The sequence below is a fragment of the Macrobrachium nipponense genome, chromosome 2, assembly GCF_015104395.2.
Source record: "Macrobrachium nipponense isolate FS-2020 chromosome 2, ASM1510439v2, whole genome shotgun sequence".
Classification (NCBI taxonomy): domain Eukaryota; kingdom Metazoa; phylum Arthropoda; class Malacostraca; order Decapoda; family Palaemonidae; genus Macrobrachium; species Macrobrachium nipponense.
The window spans coordinates 86,328,122-86,344,673 of record NC_087201.1 but is presented as its reverse complement, the minus strand read 5'-3'; the positions used below and the strand labels follow the sequence as shown (position 1 = coordinate 86,344,673).

General features: G+C 37.4%; 1 protein-coding gene across 1 annotated transcript in view; it reads left to right on the top strand.

Annotated features, from left to right (window-relative positions):
• The window catches only part of LOC135220752 (fatty acid synthase-like), a 20,464-nt gene extending 4,153 nt beyond the window's left edge, over nucleotides 1-16,311 (top strand). Inside the window, exons 4-38 of the mRNA XM_064258202.1 lie at nucleotides 1-123; nucleotides 361-534; nucleotides 858-1,065; nucleotides 1,582-1,813; nucleotides 2,040-2,174; nucleotides 2,376-2,471; nucleotides 2,715-3,113; nucleotides 3,375-3,611; nucleotides 3,815-4,007; nucleotides 4,259-4,488; nucleotides 4,756-4,876; nucleotides 5,013-5,187; nucleotides 5,625-5,723; nucleotides 5,921-6,077; nucleotides 6,392-6,562; nucleotides 6,775-6,985; nucleotides 7,174-7,358; nucleotides 7,660-7,998; nucleotides 8,127-8,399; nucleotides 8,624-8,814; nucleotides 8,931-9,282; nucleotides 9,475-9,648; nucleotides 9,815-9,994; nucleotides 10,248-10,446; nucleotides 10,649-10,829; nucleotides 11,071-11,302; nucleotides 11,456-11,599; nucleotides 11,744-11,912; nucleotides 12,171-12,313; nucleotides 12,585-12,750; nucleotides 12,865-13,068; nucleotides 13,212-13,483; nucleotides 13,600-14,016; nucleotides 14,246-14,395; nucleotides 14,635-16,311. The exon at nucleotides 1-123 is cut by the window's left edge and continues 30 nt beyond it. Coding sequence (XP_064114272.1) covers nucleotides 1-123; nucleotides 361-534; nucleotides 858-1,065; nucleotides 1,582-1,813; nucleotides 2,040-2,174; nucleotides 2,376-2,471; nucleotides 2,715-3,113; nucleotides 3,375-3,611; nucleotides 3,815-4,007; nucleotides 4,259-4,488; nucleotides 4,756-4,876; nucleotides 5,013-5,187; nucleotides 5,625-5,723; nucleotides 5,921-6,077; nucleotides 6,392-6,562; nucleotides 6,775-6,985; nucleotides 7,174-7,358; nucleotides 7,660-7,998; nucleotides 8,127-8,399; nucleotides 8,624-8,814; nucleotides 8,931-9,282; nucleotides 9,475-9,648; nucleotides 9,815-9,994; nucleotides 10,248-10,446; nucleotides 10,649-10,829; nucleotides 11,071-11,302; nucleotides 11,456-11,599; nucleotides 11,744-11,912; nucleotides 12,171-12,313; nucleotides 12,585-12,750; nucleotides 12,865-13,068; nucleotides 13,212-13,483; nucleotides 13,600-14,016; nucleotides 14,246-14,395; nucleotides 14,635-14,754 — 7,052 coding nt within the window. The 3' untranslated portion in view covers nucleotides 14,755-16,311. The remainder of the gene's footprint in view (nucleotides 124-360; nucleotides 535-857; nucleotides 1,066-1,581; nucleotides 1,814-2,039; nucleotides 2,175-2,375; nucleotides 2,472-2,714; nucleotides 3,114-3,374; nucleotides 3,612-3,814; nucleotides 4,008-4,258; nucleotides 4,489-4,755; nucleotides 4,877-5,012; nucleotides 5,188-5,624; nucleotides 5,724-5,920; nucleotides 6,078-6,391; nucleotides 6,563-6,774; nucleotides 6,986-7,173; nucleotides 7,359-7,659; nucleotides 7,999-8,126; nucleotides 8,400-8,623; nucleotides 8,815-8,930; nucleotides 9,283-9,474; nucleotides 9,649-9,814; nucleotides 9,995-10,247; nucleotides 10,447-10,648; nucleotides 10,830-11,070; nucleotides 11,303-11,455; nucleotides 11,600-11,743; nucleotides 11,913-12,170; nucleotides 12,314-12,584; nucleotides 12,751-12,864; nucleotides 13,069-13,211; nucleotides 13,484-13,599; nucleotides 14,017-14,245; nucleotides 14,396-14,634) is intronic.
• The last annotated feature ends 241 nt before the right edge of the window (nucleotides 16,312-16,552 follow it).

Here is a 16,552-nt window from a genome sequence, read left to right as displayed (position 1 = left end):
AGGTTGTTGACTTGGCCCACTTTGACAGCTCCTTCTTCAGCGTCTCTCCCAGACAGGCACACATGATGGACCCACAACTGAGAATTTTGCTGGAACTGACTCACGAAGCCATTTTAGATGCTGGTATGATAATCGCTTCCAGTTCAGTAGGCTTACAGAATCCTTTAAAGTTTAAACCATACGTTGGTTCTTAATCAGTGAGAGTAATTGTAATGCTAACTGAAAATTACAGATTTCTTTTTGATTTCGAAAGGTTCATTATTGCAGTCCATGGCTGTATTATGCTGAGTCGCGTATGCGCACTGTTTAGGCTTTCGTGCAGTTGATTTTATTTTATCTTCTTTTCTTTTATCTCCAAAGGGGTGAATCCATCAGAACTCCGTGGACGCAGAATTGGCGTGTATATTGGTGTGAGCAGCAGTGAGAGTGAAGAAGTGTGGATCGCAGACCCTTCCAATGTGACTGGGTATGCCCTTACTGGATGCTGTCGGGCAATGTTTGCCAATCGTATTTCATACACATTTGATTTCAAAGGTAAGTTGAGGTTTCCACGCCAGCCTACTTCTGATACGCTGAAACTAATTTTGTAAATATATGGTAAAATGTCGTCAAGCTCTTATTCAGTTAAGAAAGTGATAACAACGCCCTTTTGTATGTTGTCGGGCTAAATTTTGGATTGTTACTTCACAATTCCATTTAAGCTGAATTCTCAGCAAGCGCATTTTGTAACCTGCTGATTGCGATGTACTCATCTGTTGAATTCATCTGACGCTGAATTCTTTGATGTATTGTTATTTGTCGTGTATTGTATAGTTTGTATTCTTTTTGTTATTTGACTTATTTCATTCATTTTACAGGACCCAGCTTTGCAATTGACACTGCTTGCTCATCATCCATGGTGGCCTTCCAGAACGCTTGGAAAGCTATAACAGACGGCGAGATAGAGGCTGCAATTGTTGGGGGTTCCAACCTGACACTAAAACCACAAAACGCTCTCCAGTTTAATGCACTCAACATGTTGGCAAAAGATGGAAAGTGCAAATCTTTTGATGCCTCTGGGAATGGGTAAGATCTCTTTTAATTCTGATGAGTTTCAGTCCTGAAATGCTATAGTTTTACTCACTCGAAATGAGTGGGTCATCTTACATATATATATATATATATATATATATAATATATATATATATATATAAATTGCATATATATATATTTATATTTATATTATATATATATATATATATATTGTATATGTATATATAATATACTATTTTTTATATATTATATGTGTGTGTGTGTGTGTGTGTGTGTGTATATATACATATATACTCTATTATATATAAGATAATATATATGCATATATATTATATATTTTATCTATATATATATATATATTATATATATATATGTATAGTATTATATATATATAATTATAGTATATATAATATATCTATGTGTGTGTGTGCTGGTGTGTGTGTGATATATATACATATCTATATATATATATATATATATATAGATATATATAAATATATATATATATATATATATATATATATAAAAGTATAATATTCTTCCTTCCAGTTACGTGAGAAGTGAAGCCGTAGCCGTCGTTTTCCTACAGCGATCTTCCCAGGCACGGCGAGTGTATGCCCATGTCGTTCATGCTCGCGCAAATACCGATGGCAACAAAGGCGAGGGCATCACGTTCCCCTCCGGAGCTGTGCAACGCGAACTTCTCCAGGAAGTCTATTCTCTATCTGGAGTGTCTCCCAATGACGTTTCTTACGTTGAAGCCCATGGAACTGGAACTAAGGTAAACCCGATTGTAAAATATAGATGTCCAAATAACTCTTACAAAGCATATTATCGAATTCAGTCTGAGGTATTGTACTCTGTATGATGTGGTATGTACTGAGAATCATTTTCATTCGTTTTTCGATTAATTGATTGCCATTACTTCACCAAATGATGGCATAAGCATGACGGTTTATGTGTACTTTTGTTTATAATTACAATGTATTGATCGTCCACTTTTCCAGGTGGGCGACCCTCAAGAAGTAAATGCACTTGCTGATGTGTTTTGTCAAGGACGTTCAGAGCCACTGTTGCTTGGCTCTGTCAAATCAAATATGGGACACTCAGAGCCAGCCTCTGGACTTTGTTCTATCGTTAAGGTATGAATCATTTATAGTCTATTAGTTTTTATAATTTTCTGTCACTATAACATTCATAGAGATCAGTTTGTTTCACGTGTGTGAATAAAATTTGTCAGAGATTGTCATTAATAAATTGTTCTCAGTCCTATTCTATGACAAACTTCATATTTATTTTATAACTACTGTTCAGTTATCATTTAAAATGTGCTTTACATACAGGTTCTGCTAGCAATGCAGAGAGGAGAAATCCCAAGAAATCTTCACTTCTCAACACCTAATCCAGAGATACCTGCACTTGTCGATGGTCGAATTAAGGTAAGCCGATGTGTAACGTGGTGACTTGCTCATTTAATTTCTCCTTTTTTGATATGCAATTTAGGCTAATAGTTAGTTTTTCTCAAAAGTCGACATACCAAATGTAAAGTAGTTGTTGATGCCACAGGCTTATTTGAAGCTTGCATGTTTCTCAGATGTCCAAACCCTTAGAATAATCTTAAGACACTTGAGCTTCAACTTAGTCTCTCTGCCAGGGTCAGTAAAATTTCTTTTCATTTAAAGGTGGTCAGTGAAAATACCCCATGGAGTGGAGGATTTGCAGCAGTCAACAGTTTCGGCTTTGGAGGCGCTAATGTCCACGTCCTTCTTCGGTCTGCAAATGTTGGCGAAGTCACTTCCTCCTCTCTCCTTATTCCAACTTCCCCTAGAATATGTCCTGCTCTGCCTACAGTTGAAGGAAGCAATGAAGTCTCCTCAAATTCTTCATCAAGTAATATCCTCCCTAGACTGATTGTTGCCTCTGGACGTACTGAGGAAGCTGTTACAAACTTTTTGGAAGATGTTAAGAAAAGAGCGACACCAGAGTTGTGTGGTTTGTTGGACAAACTTGTAGATGTGCCACTCAACTTGTATCCAGCACGAGGTTTCGTTGTCAGTGGCGTTGACCACACTGTTGCTCAGGTAACATAACACAGCTTCATTGCATACATGTATAGCCTATAATGGACATATTGATTGACTGAACTTGTTACATATTAGATTGAGTAATTTTATTAGTAGAAGGAAGTAGTGTACTCTTGAAAAAAAAAATTTACACAATCCATTTCTGAATCAATTTAATTCATACTTCCAGTTGACTTCCATTCCTATTTATGTATTTAGATTTAAGAGATTCCCTACAGATATTCTTATCTTTCATATGCATGGTCTCTTCCGTTTTAGGCTTCTAGAATTCAAAGTCTTGGACGTCCACTATGGCTAGTGTTCTCAGGAATGGGTTCACAATGGACAGAGTGCGGGAAGGCGCTTTTACGTCTCCCCACCTTTGCTGCTGCCATCAGGAGATGCCATGCTTCAGTAAAACCTCTTGGCCTTGACCTTATGGAAGTCCTAACAAGTAGTGATCCTACTGCTATGGCCTCTACTGCAGCTAGTTTCTCTTGTATTGCAGCAATGCAGGTGAGGGCAGATGCATTTTTGTATTTTTCTCTTATATTTTAATTGGAACCTTTTACATTTCGTTATCCACATTTTATCTTCTAACAATTCAATACTATCACAAGAGCTTTAAAATGTCATGGGGTTAAAGACAAAGATTAATGAATAAAATGTACAGATGAAATAACAAGTCATTGAAAATCACTGAACACTGGTTTTGACAGGTTGGACTGGTGGAACTGCTGCGCCAAGTTGGTATTCGTGAGGTATCTGGAATGGTGGGTCACAGTGTGGGCGAACTAGGATGTGCATATGCTGATGGTACTCTAACTGCTGAACAAACTGTTCTGGCTGCTTACTGGAGGGGCAGGGCAGTGCAGGAGGCCACTCTGCCACCAGGTGGTATGGCTGCTGTAGGTAAGTCTTAAATTGCCATATTCTCTGAACAGGAATAATTAAGTTTTGTCAGAGGACTGTCATGACCTAGTGGAAGACTGAAAAAGAAATTCATGAGAGTATAATATAAAGTGATAGCTGAATTAGCTGTATATTGTATAATTATGTAAAAATTGGTGGATCTTACAATTTTGCCAATGATGAAAATAGTTTAAGCAAACTTGAAAAATTATATTAGATATTCTATTACTATGTTCCAATTTTTTCAACAGGCTTGACTGTGGAAGAAGCTGAGAAGAGGTGTCGCGATGGAGTGATAGTAGCTTGTCATAACGCACATGATTCTGTAACTATGTCAGGACCAAAGGAGGCTATTGACTCCATCATTGAAGAGCTGTCAGCTGAAGGTATATTTTGCAGGGGTGTGAGATCTGAAGGCGTCGCCTTCCATCATCCATCCTTGAAAGCTGCTGCTCCACGTCTGCTGGAAGAACTGCAGAAGGTAGCACTTTTTTATCGCGATTTTTCCGTTGTTATTTACCTCTTCCATATTTCAAGACTTTACAGCAGTTTGTAAAAAGGTATAATTATGACTTAATAAAGCAGTATTTTCAATACCAATGTTTCAAAGCTAAAATTCTATGGTCTTTAAAATATTTCTTGTTTAGAACTCTCCTTTATGCTACACTGTATACTTTATACAGTATTAGTACATGTAATTTTAGAGCTCTGATCTGTTTTTTTAATTTGAATTTTCACCTTCCATTAGATCATTCCAAAGGCTTTATCCCGGTCTGATAAATGGGTGAGCACTTCTGTACCAGAGGAAAAACTGTCAACTGCCCGAGAGGCTTCAGCACATTATCTTGTCAACAACCTGCTTTCACCAGGTGAGGAAAATTTGTCACACTTTCCCTTTCTATTGGCTTATGATTTTTTCTTTTTCCTTTTTTGACAAGTAGTTTTAGTTTTTATTTTAAATGCGTAGGTTTAGATGATATAATACACGCCTATAAACATTTTCAGTCCTGTTTGCTGAAGCACTAGAGAAGGTTCCACAAGAGGCTGTGATAGTTGAAGTATCTCCACACGGCCTGTTGCAGGCTATCCTTAGAAGAGCCTTCCCTTCAGGTAGTCCTATTGCTCTCATCAGAAAGGATGCAAAATGTCCCTTGGTTCATTTCCTGGAGGCACTCGGAAAGTAAGTGGAATCTGTCATTAGAGAATCTATATCTTACAGCAGTTTATTATTATGCAATTTCAATCTTATTCGTTTTTCCTGGTGACTGAAATGAAGTTCCCTTTACTGAATATGATTTACTTCATAACATCCTGTAATTCTACACCACATTTGCCAGAACTAATGTAATTCTGATACGTTTTTGGCACTGTGATACCTTTGATATTAAGCTGAGTAATTGATTATATTTTAGGGATGGAAAATTTGTTAATATCAGGCACAGTAGTACATATATATATATATATATATATATATATATATATTATATAGATATATATAATATATATTATACATATATATATATATATAAATATATCATATATATATATATATATATATATATATATATATATATATGAAGCAGCAAAGTCACAAGTTTTTTTTCTTTTGTTTTACAGGATCTGTATGAATGGAATACCTTTAGACATTGGAGCTCTATATCCAAGCACAACAGTTCCTGTACCATCTTGTACGCCATCTATTGCCAGCTGCATAAAGTTAGTAATGCACCTGCATATATATGTTCCATTTGTACTCTTAACCCAGAATGGCCTTTATTTAACTATTAATGCTGTTTTGTATCCACTGATAATGGCCATAGAGTGTGAAAGTTTTAGGCATTTATATTACACACAAAGGGTGTAGCTTCTCTGTAACTATGATCAGATATAATGTACACATGAACTCATTTCAGATGGGACCATAACCAAGAATGGGAAGTAGCTCACTTCAGTACATCTCCTTCTGGTTCAGAATATGAAGTTAAAGTTGATCTTGAATCCGATGCTCATCAGTATTTGGAAGGACATACCATTGATGGCCGTGTCATCTTTCCTGCCACTGGATACATGGTGTGTAGTAATGCTCTCTCCTTACCTTACACCACACACACATACACAGACACAAACACACACACACACACCCACATATATATATATATATCTATATATATATATATATATATATATATATTTATATATATATATATATATGTGGGTGTGTGTGTGTGTGTGTGTTGTGTTTGATTTCATCATGTCAGCAGTAACAACACTAATATTCTTAGGTCTGAATTAGTTTTATCACCACTAAAATTTAGAGTCTGGACTGACAACATATGAAATTTATGACTGCATGCCATTAATAATGATCGCATTTTGATTGTCAGGTTTTGGCATGGCAAGCACTGTGCAGACTGAAAGGTCTTCAGTGGGAAGAGACCGCAGTTACATTCACCGATGTTAAACTCCACCAGGCGACTGTCTTGTCTTCCTCATCTGCATCGTCTAATATAACGACTCTCACTGTCAGAATACTTCTGGCAAAAGGCGAATTTGAGGTAATGATTGCTTAATTATGTTAAGTTTGTACTTTATATTACTATTGTCATTTTAGTGACTTTTAAGTCTCGGGTTTCTCATTTGTAAAATCGTTATGACAGAGATAAAATGGGGAATATAGTAAGGTTATATGATACCAAACAAAGTGTTTTGCAGTTTTCTGATTACTTTCGGAACTTTTTTCTTAGGAGTTTTATTCATTTGAAACCAGGTTGTCGTAAGTGACTCGGTTGCTGCATCAGGTTGCATTCACCTTGGAGTTGAAACGTCAGATGAAGAAGCCCTGAAGAGTTACATGAAAGAGGAAGCTGCCAATGATAAAGAGAAAACACTCCTTAAAAAGGATGTTTACAGGGAACTCCGTCTCAGGGGTTACCAGTATAAAGGAATTTTCCAAGGAATTGAAGAAACAGACATTAATGGTAAGCTGTGCAATAAGTTTCACGATGAATAATAAGATCTCAAAGTAGCTAATGGTACTGAAGCTTTCATGCACTCAAAACAAAAGATATTGTATGTGTTTTTGTGCTACTAGCTGAAGGATAGAGACTTGCGCTTTAGAAACATTTACTTGAATTCAATCTTTTTTTCTTTATTATTTCTCTTTTAGGAACCCGAGGATCTTTGATGTGGAAAGCCAACTGGGTGTCATTCTTAGATACTTTCTTGCAGTTCTCACTGATTGGATCCAAATACCGTAGTCTTATGCTACCAACAAGAATCAGAAAGGTCACGGTTGACCCCTTGTCTTTCTATGCTAGCATCAACAAAGAAGAGGAGATCAAGAAAGTACCTGTAAGAAATTATTGATTTAAGAAATAATTGTTTTTATTTGTTTCTACGAAGTGTCTGGAAGCAAGTTAGAATTAAATATATATTATTGTCATTGTTATCATAAAAACAAAGTATCGTGGAAAAATGTATTGCGCACATTTTTGCCATTGTTCCCAATCACTGGTAACACTCTCTCTATTGTGAATTAACTGAGTATAAACAGGATAGTATTTGCTATTTTAATGCTTAGTCCCTGAAAAGTTGCATTTATTTCTGTAGATAGTATAGTTGGGTGAATGACTTAAACTCTCTTACCCTGCAGGTTTGCCACAACCCTCTCATAGGCGCTACAGCTTCTCACGGAGTAGTCTTCCAAGGCTTGAAAGCATCCTTGGCACCAAGACGACCAACCGCAGACCAACCTCTTTTACAGACACATCAATTTGTGCCTCTCCACCTGAAAGAGGATAACCAGTTATCTTCTAATCTGTCCAAACAGGCAGCTTTAGGCATCCTGATCGATATTGTTGTGGAGAATTCTTTAGCTCATACACTAAAAATCGTAGAAAGCGACACTTGTTCTCATCATGAAACAGAACCCCTGGAGAAGATCCACGCCATTGATGCTATCTCATCTGTTGATCAACATCCACAGTTAAAAGTAATAATTTGCTGAATATAAAAGTTATTGATTGAGATGTATCTCAAACATTTGCATTGTGTAGTATTTGTAAAGATGGTGACCATAGGACCTTAACATATGCTAATTTGCCTTTAAAATTTCAACAGGTGGACTACACTCTTCAGACGTCCTTCAAACTAGGCAGTGAGGACCAAGAAAAACTTGCAAACTCTGGTGTAAGTATGAAAGAGGATATAAATTCCAATCTGCCCTCCGCCAACCTATTGATCGTTCATCAGGCCATGGACTCCGACGCTCTAGAAAAGATGAAGGACAGTGCATTTGTAATTGCAAGTGATGAAAATACAATTGCATCCTTTGTATCTGCTGGTTTTGAGACTGTAGCCTCCATCAAGAAATTTTCTCTGGTGCTCATGAAGGTAAGGGTGAACAGTGCGTTCAGTCATCTTTTCATGTGCTGATGTCATCTGTAAAACTTTTCCAGTTTTGGGACCAGATGCAGATGAATCAGTTTAGAGAAAAAGAACAACACTGTTATAGTTAGATTTTCATAATTAAAGGTTTTCTTACCTTAAATGTAATAACAATTGGATATGCCAATTTGCTTTGAAAGGCATTTTACAAATTGAATTTTTATTAACAGAGGAGAAATACTGAGCCCTATGAAGTACTTCAAATTCCCGGTGATGATACAGACTTCTCATGGGTATCCATCTTGAAGGAAAAACTAGCAAATACATCTAAGCTGTGGCTTGTAAGCTCAGGTGAACCAACATCAGGCATTATTGGATTTGTCAACTGCTTAAGAAGAGAACCTGAAGGAGAGAAAATCAGGTAAAGTGTAACCTGGTTCTCTATATATTGACTTTAGAGTATGTATTGTATAGCTACTTATTCCACTTGACTGCAAAACATGGTTTCCTAACATGAATTTCATTCATTTTTTCCAGGTGCTTATTTGTTCCTGGAAAGAACACTTCTCTGGACTCCGAGGTAGCAGCTCGAGACCTGGCTTTGAATGTTTACAGGGATGGCGAATGGGGAACTTACAGGCACCTTGCCCTCCCACCACTGTGTCCCAAGCCAGCAGCACACGCTCTGTTAAATGTTGCAACCAGAGGAGATTTGGCTTCCCTGACCTGGTACGAAGCCCCTTCACCTAACTCTCAAGAGACATTCTCGAAATCCAGCGAGGAGCTTTTGGTTTGTGATGTCCATTATGCACCGCTGAACTTTAGGGATGTTATGCTAGCAACTGGAAAGTTGCCACCGGATGCGCTGCCTGGAGATTTGGCTACTAAGGTGATTAACCATATGTGTCACTGCAAATAATGTTGCTAGTTAATTGATGCTTTATGTTTACTCCTAGACATGTTTTTTTTAAACTTTTAATACAAATACTACATTAACGACCTTTACCATTGGTAAATTGAGAGCGTTGTTATGTTAATGAAGGCTTTTAGTCAGAAATGAAAAAAGATTATTTTAATACAGGAATGCATCCTTGGGTTAGAGTTTGCTGGCACAAGTAAAGGAGAGCGTGTCATGGGATTGGTTGCAGCAGGTGGTCTGGCCACAACAGTCAAAGCAGATCCACTGCTCACGTGGAAAGTGCCATCATCTTGGTCGATGAAAGATGCTGCCACTGTCCCTGTTGTTTATGCTACAGTAAGTGAAAGATGACTCACTTTAACTTCAATTATCATGTGTCAGCTTGGTCAGCTTTTCTACAATATAGTTACATATAGCCTATTTTTCAATCGAAGTTTTTATGAAATAAAATTTGACCCTAGTCAAGGATATTGTAGGTAATATGGATTACTTTCTATATTAGGCTTATTATGCCCTGGTGGTAAGAGGTGGATTACGAAGAGGGGAGAGTGTGCTCATCCATGCTGGATCAGGGGGAGTTGGACAGGCTGCCATCAGCATTGCCTTGGCTCATTCCTGCACTGTGTTTACCACAGTGAGTAATGAAAAGAAGAAGAAAGTTCTTCAGGAAAGGTTCCCACAGGTAAGCAAATGAATGTTTTTCTCGACTTTCATTCTGTGGTGTAATAGTTATGTGAAGGAACATATTGAGTAGAATGTAAATTTAGGCTTAATAGACTATGAAATTGTATTGCAATATCTTTTTCTGAAGAGCGTAATACTTTCATTTTAGATACAAGGGTAATTGCAATAGACACATGACTTCTTAACATCTCATTTCCCTCACATATTTTTAGATTCCCTTATAACTTTGATATTTTTTTTATCTCTTTCAGTTGAAAGATGAAAATTTTGCCAACTCAAGAGACAACAGCTTTGAATATGATGTGTTAGAGCGCACTGGAGGACGTGGAGTGGATGTGGTTCTCAATTCCTTGGCTGGCGAATTACTTCAGGCATCTGTTAGATGCTTGAAAGAGCATGGGCGCTTCCTAGAGATCGGTAAAGCAGATCTCTCAAACAACACAGCCCTAGGTAAGCTGAATTTTCTGTAATCTATGCAGTCAAACTATTAGGGTCTTATACTTTAAAAAGTTCTAGTAACAATAGAACACAGCTTTTACGTATCATATAATGATGTAAGTCCCAGTTTCAGCAACAGGCAATCAAGCCATAAATTCCAGTAAGTAGGCATGATTAAAAAAAACATTCATGAAACTGACACCCTTTCTTGCAGGCATGGCAATATTCTTGAAGAATGTGACCTTCCATGGAATTCTCCTTGATGCATTGTTTGATGGCACTCCCGAGGAAAGGAGACGCCTCAATGTGCTGCTCAAGGATGGTTTGGAGAAAGGAGTAGTCAGACCCTTACCTCTGACCGTCTTCAATAAAGACTGTGTTGAGGATGCCTTCAGGTAACCTTCAGTCAATTCTTATTTCTCTATTTCGCAAATGTTATTAGCAAGCAGATCTAAAGTGATTAGGCAAACCAAAGCAACACACTGTTATCCTAGGCTTTAAAAATCATTACTCATTTTCCTGGATTAATAATTTATGGAGAAAGTTAGTTAGATGTATTAGAGAGGGCATGTTAACAAAATTTCCAGGTTGATATATTTAGTAACACGTGAACTAATTGACTAAATATCTCTGCAGATATATGGCAACCGGAAAGCATATTGGCAAGGTTGTTTTGGAGGTAAAGCCCGAGAACAACAGCATTGCCCAAGTTGAGGCAGTTCCACGAATGAGTGCTTACTCCAATATGGTTTATGTTATCACTGGAGGAATGGGAGGACTTGGTTTAGAACTAGCTGGGTGGCTGATCAATCGTGGAGCAAAGAAGATAGTGCTGACCTCTCGTCGTGGAATAAGTACCGGTTATCAGGTATGAACTTTAAAACTGGCTTCTGTTATAAAGTAGCTATGACATATGTTTAATTTATTTATTATTATTATATCTTTTTTTGTTAAATGGCATATCTATGGATCAGTCTCGTAAAGTTCATTCTTACTGTATAAATTGATTTTATTTTTCTAGGCACTGTGCATTCGCCGGTGGAGGGAATCGGGCATAAGTGTGCGCGTTTTGACCCAAGATGCATCCACAGTAGAGGGAGCAACAGCCCTTCTGAAGGAGGCTGCCAAAGAAGGTCCTGTTGGTGGCATATTCCATCTTGCTGTCGTGAGTATATTAAATCTATAAATTCTCTGACGATTTATTAAAATGAACACTTCATATTGCAGCAATGGATTGATCAGACTTCTGAATGTCTAGAATTTTTGTACAAATTACTTAAGCGAAATCTTCGGTTGTGTTTCCCTGCAGGTGCTCAAAGACGCTCTTTTCGAAAATCAAACAGCAGAAACATTCTATGCTGTGAATCATGTGAAAGGTGATGGTGCTAGGGCCATTGACATTGCTTCGCGCACCTGTTGCCCCAATCTCCACCTATGGGTTGCCTTCTCTAGTGTTGCTTGCGGTAAAGGAAATGCCGGTAAGTTGCAGTATATTTTTCTACATTGTGAATCGTGATTAGTACTAAAATCCATTTTTAAAGTATCGATTTTCGTCAGTGATACTTGTTTCGTTCTACACAAGTTTTGGATTAGATTTAAACAAAAAACGCTCCAACTTAATTTACAACAAAACCCAAGAGAATGGCATATTTGAAATCTCACTGTAAAACTTCTCAAAATTTTTCATGAATATTATTAGCCACTGTGTAACGCCCATTTCACTCTTTGTCCTGTAGGTCAGACAAACTACGGCTGGGCCAACAGTGTGAGTGAAAGAGTTGTGGAAGAAAGAGTTCGCCTGGGACTTCCTGGGGTGGCTATTCAGTGGGGTGGTGTTGGAGAAGTTGGTGTGCTTGCAGATACTTTGGGTGACATTGAGGTAGGTAGAGCCCTCTTTTTATGTGTTGCATGAACCTCAATGTCCTTATGACAAGTAATTCCAATGATGACTTACTAATCTTCTTTCACAGTATACCATTTTTTCTCTTCCAAATTGCATTATCTTTGGAATAGTTATTTCGGAAATTCTTGATTGTATTGTCCGTGGGAATGATTATTCTTTAAATTCTATATTTTATTTTCTTTTGGTAATAATTGATATGATTATTGGTTTAGGACGTGTAGGTCTAAATTCAATTCTTTTTCTACAGGTTGGAGGAACTAAACCTCAGTCTGTTCGATCAGTGCTGGAATGCTTAGACGCCTTGCTGCTCAATTCTAGCCCGATTGTGTCCTCTGTGTGTCTAGCCACGAAGTCAAAGAAGTCTGATGGGGGCAAAGGGGGCTCTCTCGTGAAGTCGGTGGCCAATATCTTAGGTATGATTTTCATAATGACAAAATTTAATGCTGGATGAGCAACATTTTCTAACTACATATGATGGAGATAGCTTATTTATTACTGGCGTTAACCTTGTTAAATTGCCATTTCAGGTGTGAAAGATTTGACCAAAGTTCCCTTAGAGGTGAGCCTGGGTGATCTTGGACTTGATTCTCTTATGAGTGTGGAAGTCAAGCAAACTCTCGAAAGAGAAGCTGACTTGGTGCTCACTAATGCTCAAGTCAGAGAACTCACACTCAAAATGCTTCAAGATATGGAAAGCTCTGGTGGGTCTAGTGGCGGAAAAATCCCCGGTGGTAAGTGCTCTTGAAATCCCATTACTTTTATTTCGACCTCTGACATTTTTTTGTATGCTACGTTACCCATAAATTCTTGAATGCAAGAAATATCTTTGTTCTAGAATACTGCTGTCTTACATCTAATACCGATCATTTCACAGATGCAGAGAAAAATGCCTCAAAACTAGGAAACGAACAGAATCATGGTACTCCCTTGCCATGGCTGACTCTCCCATTGATACCTGAAGAAACCGTCAGCTTCTTAAATAAGGAAGGAAATGGTATACCCTTGTTCTTCACTGCACCAATCCAAGGAAGCACAACACCTCTTAAGGAGATTTCACAAAAACTGAACAGGCCTGTTTATGGGTTACAATACCCACCAAATGTCCCACACACATCCATCATTGAATTGGCTGAGTTCTTGGTTAAGGTAAGATACTTGTGATATTACATATCCCAGGATATATTGATGATTTATTTCTTACATTATAATGATTTTACGTTGAAATGATTATAGAGTTATTATGTTGACTATAACCTTTCCAGAAACTGCAAGAAGTTCACCCATCTGGTGACTTCATCCTCGGAGGCTACTCTTTTGGAACGGCAATTACGCTGGAAATGGCAAAAATGCTGGAAGCCCAGAACCGCCGTCCTTCCTATGTCATCCTTCTTGACGGATCGCAGTCCTACGTATCTGGCATCATTGACCACTACAAAGCTCGTCACAAATCCAGCGCTGATAAGCAAAAAGGCTCCCAGAAACAGAACACTGAAATTCAAGAACAAGTAGAAACGCTCTTAGTCTTTGCTATGCAGTTCATCTCAATGGATGCTCTGTCGCTGAAGAAGACACTGACGAACATGAAGTCATGGGAAGAGAGAGCGAATCATGTTGCTAGTCTCGTCGTTGAAAGCCGTGCGAAAGCTGGTGTGAAAATTTCCCCCAGTGAACAGCAACAGGTAAATGACATACTTATTTATCCTATATCATGTCTTTTTTCAGTACAAAGCTGCCATTGCAAGCTCTTTATATATAAAAATATTTCTGGTTTCTAAAACAAATGCGTTTATATCTAACAGGTATACTGTATTGATGATAAACATAATGCAAACTGCAACTAAGTCTAACAGGCCTACTGATGATGATAAACATAATGTGCTGAAAATTGTCTTTTGAAACATTTTGCAGGCCGTGAAGGCAGCAGAACTACTGTACCGTCGTTTGATAATGGCAGACAAGCATGTAGCTGATTATTCCATCAAAACTTCAACGATGCTGATTCGTGCAAAAGATAATCCACAGGGTCCTATTCTTGGCCATGACTATGGGCTCTCCAAGGTAGGTCATTAAATGATATTCAATCAGGCATTTTTAAAAATGTGGTATAAATAATGCTTGACTGCATTATCTTACTCCTATCGAACTACATATTTCGGAAGAGTACCTATGGATTAAAAACCACTTCAGACATCATTGACCCGACCGTCTGGATGCGTGCAATATATGTATTTCTACCAAAATATTTTCTAGAGTATTGATATAGGTCATTCATTCAACGAAATATGCTTATTCCACAGGTCTTGGATGGTCCATTGAGAATTGAAGAGGTATCCGGCTCACACGAATCATTCCTCACTGGAGAAAATGGAAAGCAAGTAGCGACCATAGTTCAGTCATTTATTGAAAAGCTCTCTTAAGTAATGCTACTGGTACTGGAGCGTAGATTGCTACTAAAGACAAAACGTATCACTTGAAAAACTACTGGTGTTTTTTTATTATTATTATTTTATTTTTTTTACACTAAAGAGTTTTAGGAAAGTCCATGACACAATTGTGATAATTTCTGTATGGTAGAATACAGGAAACTATTAAAATGTGATATAAACTAGTTTTGCATGTCTGATATTTTGTGTATGTTTGGAGATTAAATTCACTATTGGTCTAGGATAGGCGTTTCTTTACAGTCGAGACTCATGTATCGTGCAATGTTCGCTATTGTAGTGATACTTCAAGATTCAAAAGGTTTTGCTTTAATTTTTATTTTAGGTTTTACTTTTTGAGGATTGGTCCTCGTCCATACCAAATGTTAAGATAGTTAAAAGTAAAAGTGGCTAGGCTAGTCCAAAAATAATGGCTAGTGTGTTGGAAATGAAGTACACGTGTTTAGTATGTGCCAGTCTTCTGAAAATGCCTAAGATATAAAGACGAAACCGGGCCAGTGTTCTATTTTTCATGTGGTACATATGAATACGTATGTAAATCACGTGTAAGTGTGATTATAATCATCACCTGTGAAGCACATGCATTTATGGTAATAATTAGGGTTTTTCTTTATTGCAGTGACACTTTCTATATTCACATTATAAAAGATTTCTGTATACGTATGTCTGTGTACCTCAGTGTTCTTTTCCACTTATCATTTTGATCGATTAGCATATACGTATGGTATTTTTCGGCAGACTCTTACATCTGAAGTGTATTTTCATGTACTATTTTTGTTGGGCATTTCCAAGTACCTACCGTGTTGATATTTTCTCAACTTTATTTTCCTGGTTTCCATATATGTTTAATACCTCTTGACACAATAATGCTTTTCCTGAGTGTTATTTAACATAGGATATGGGGATAAGTAAACTCTATCTGGTTACAAGTTTTAGTGGCGTAGTCAGTAATAGGTTGCTTTTTTAGTTTTTGGTCTTTCTCTTTTGAAAACAGCAATGCTAGCAATGCAAAGTAGTTCACTGTTCATGCACGCAATGGTTATACGTATTTACTGCAGTGGTAGGAGTATGACCCTCCTTTTTGGGTCAATATTTTTCTTGTGAACTATTAGGCCTAAGAAGAGGCTGTTTTGAATCCATGTAAATAAATATAGCCACACTATAGTAGCTAACAGTAATAATATACATGGCAGTAAGGCAGCCATTGCATATTTCAATGTAAATCACTGTACTATGCATAGTCGGTGTTATGATTGTTATCTTGTGTATACAAATGCTCTTACAAGTCCATATAATGGCATCCAAAAGAGCCATTGGTGACTGATGCCATGTTCATGTTAAGCTCTTCATATCACTTCATCCTAAAAAAAGTCCCATTTATTCATGTGCACATTACTGAAGTGAATAACCTGTAACCAACAGGCTAAGCTTAGTTGTGAAGTTTATTTTTAAGTCTTGTATAGACGAAGTACTCTATGTATATTGAAATATTTATTTTGTGTACGTCATCTTTATAAATACAAAGCAAACTACTGTAGATAATTTTTCTTCCCTTAAGCCTCATAGCCTAAATGAAAAAGATGCTCACGTTTATATGGAATGTATATCTACGAAAAGGTATCCCCTGTAATAGGATACTGATTTATGGAAATTTAGCACTGTGGCACTTTCAGCCATTCCGCAACGCAGGAGTGAGGGAGGACTCCTGAGGAGACCTTGTTATAAAAAAAATAGAATGAAAGTAAACTTCTCTAAAGGCCGCCACTAACGTTCA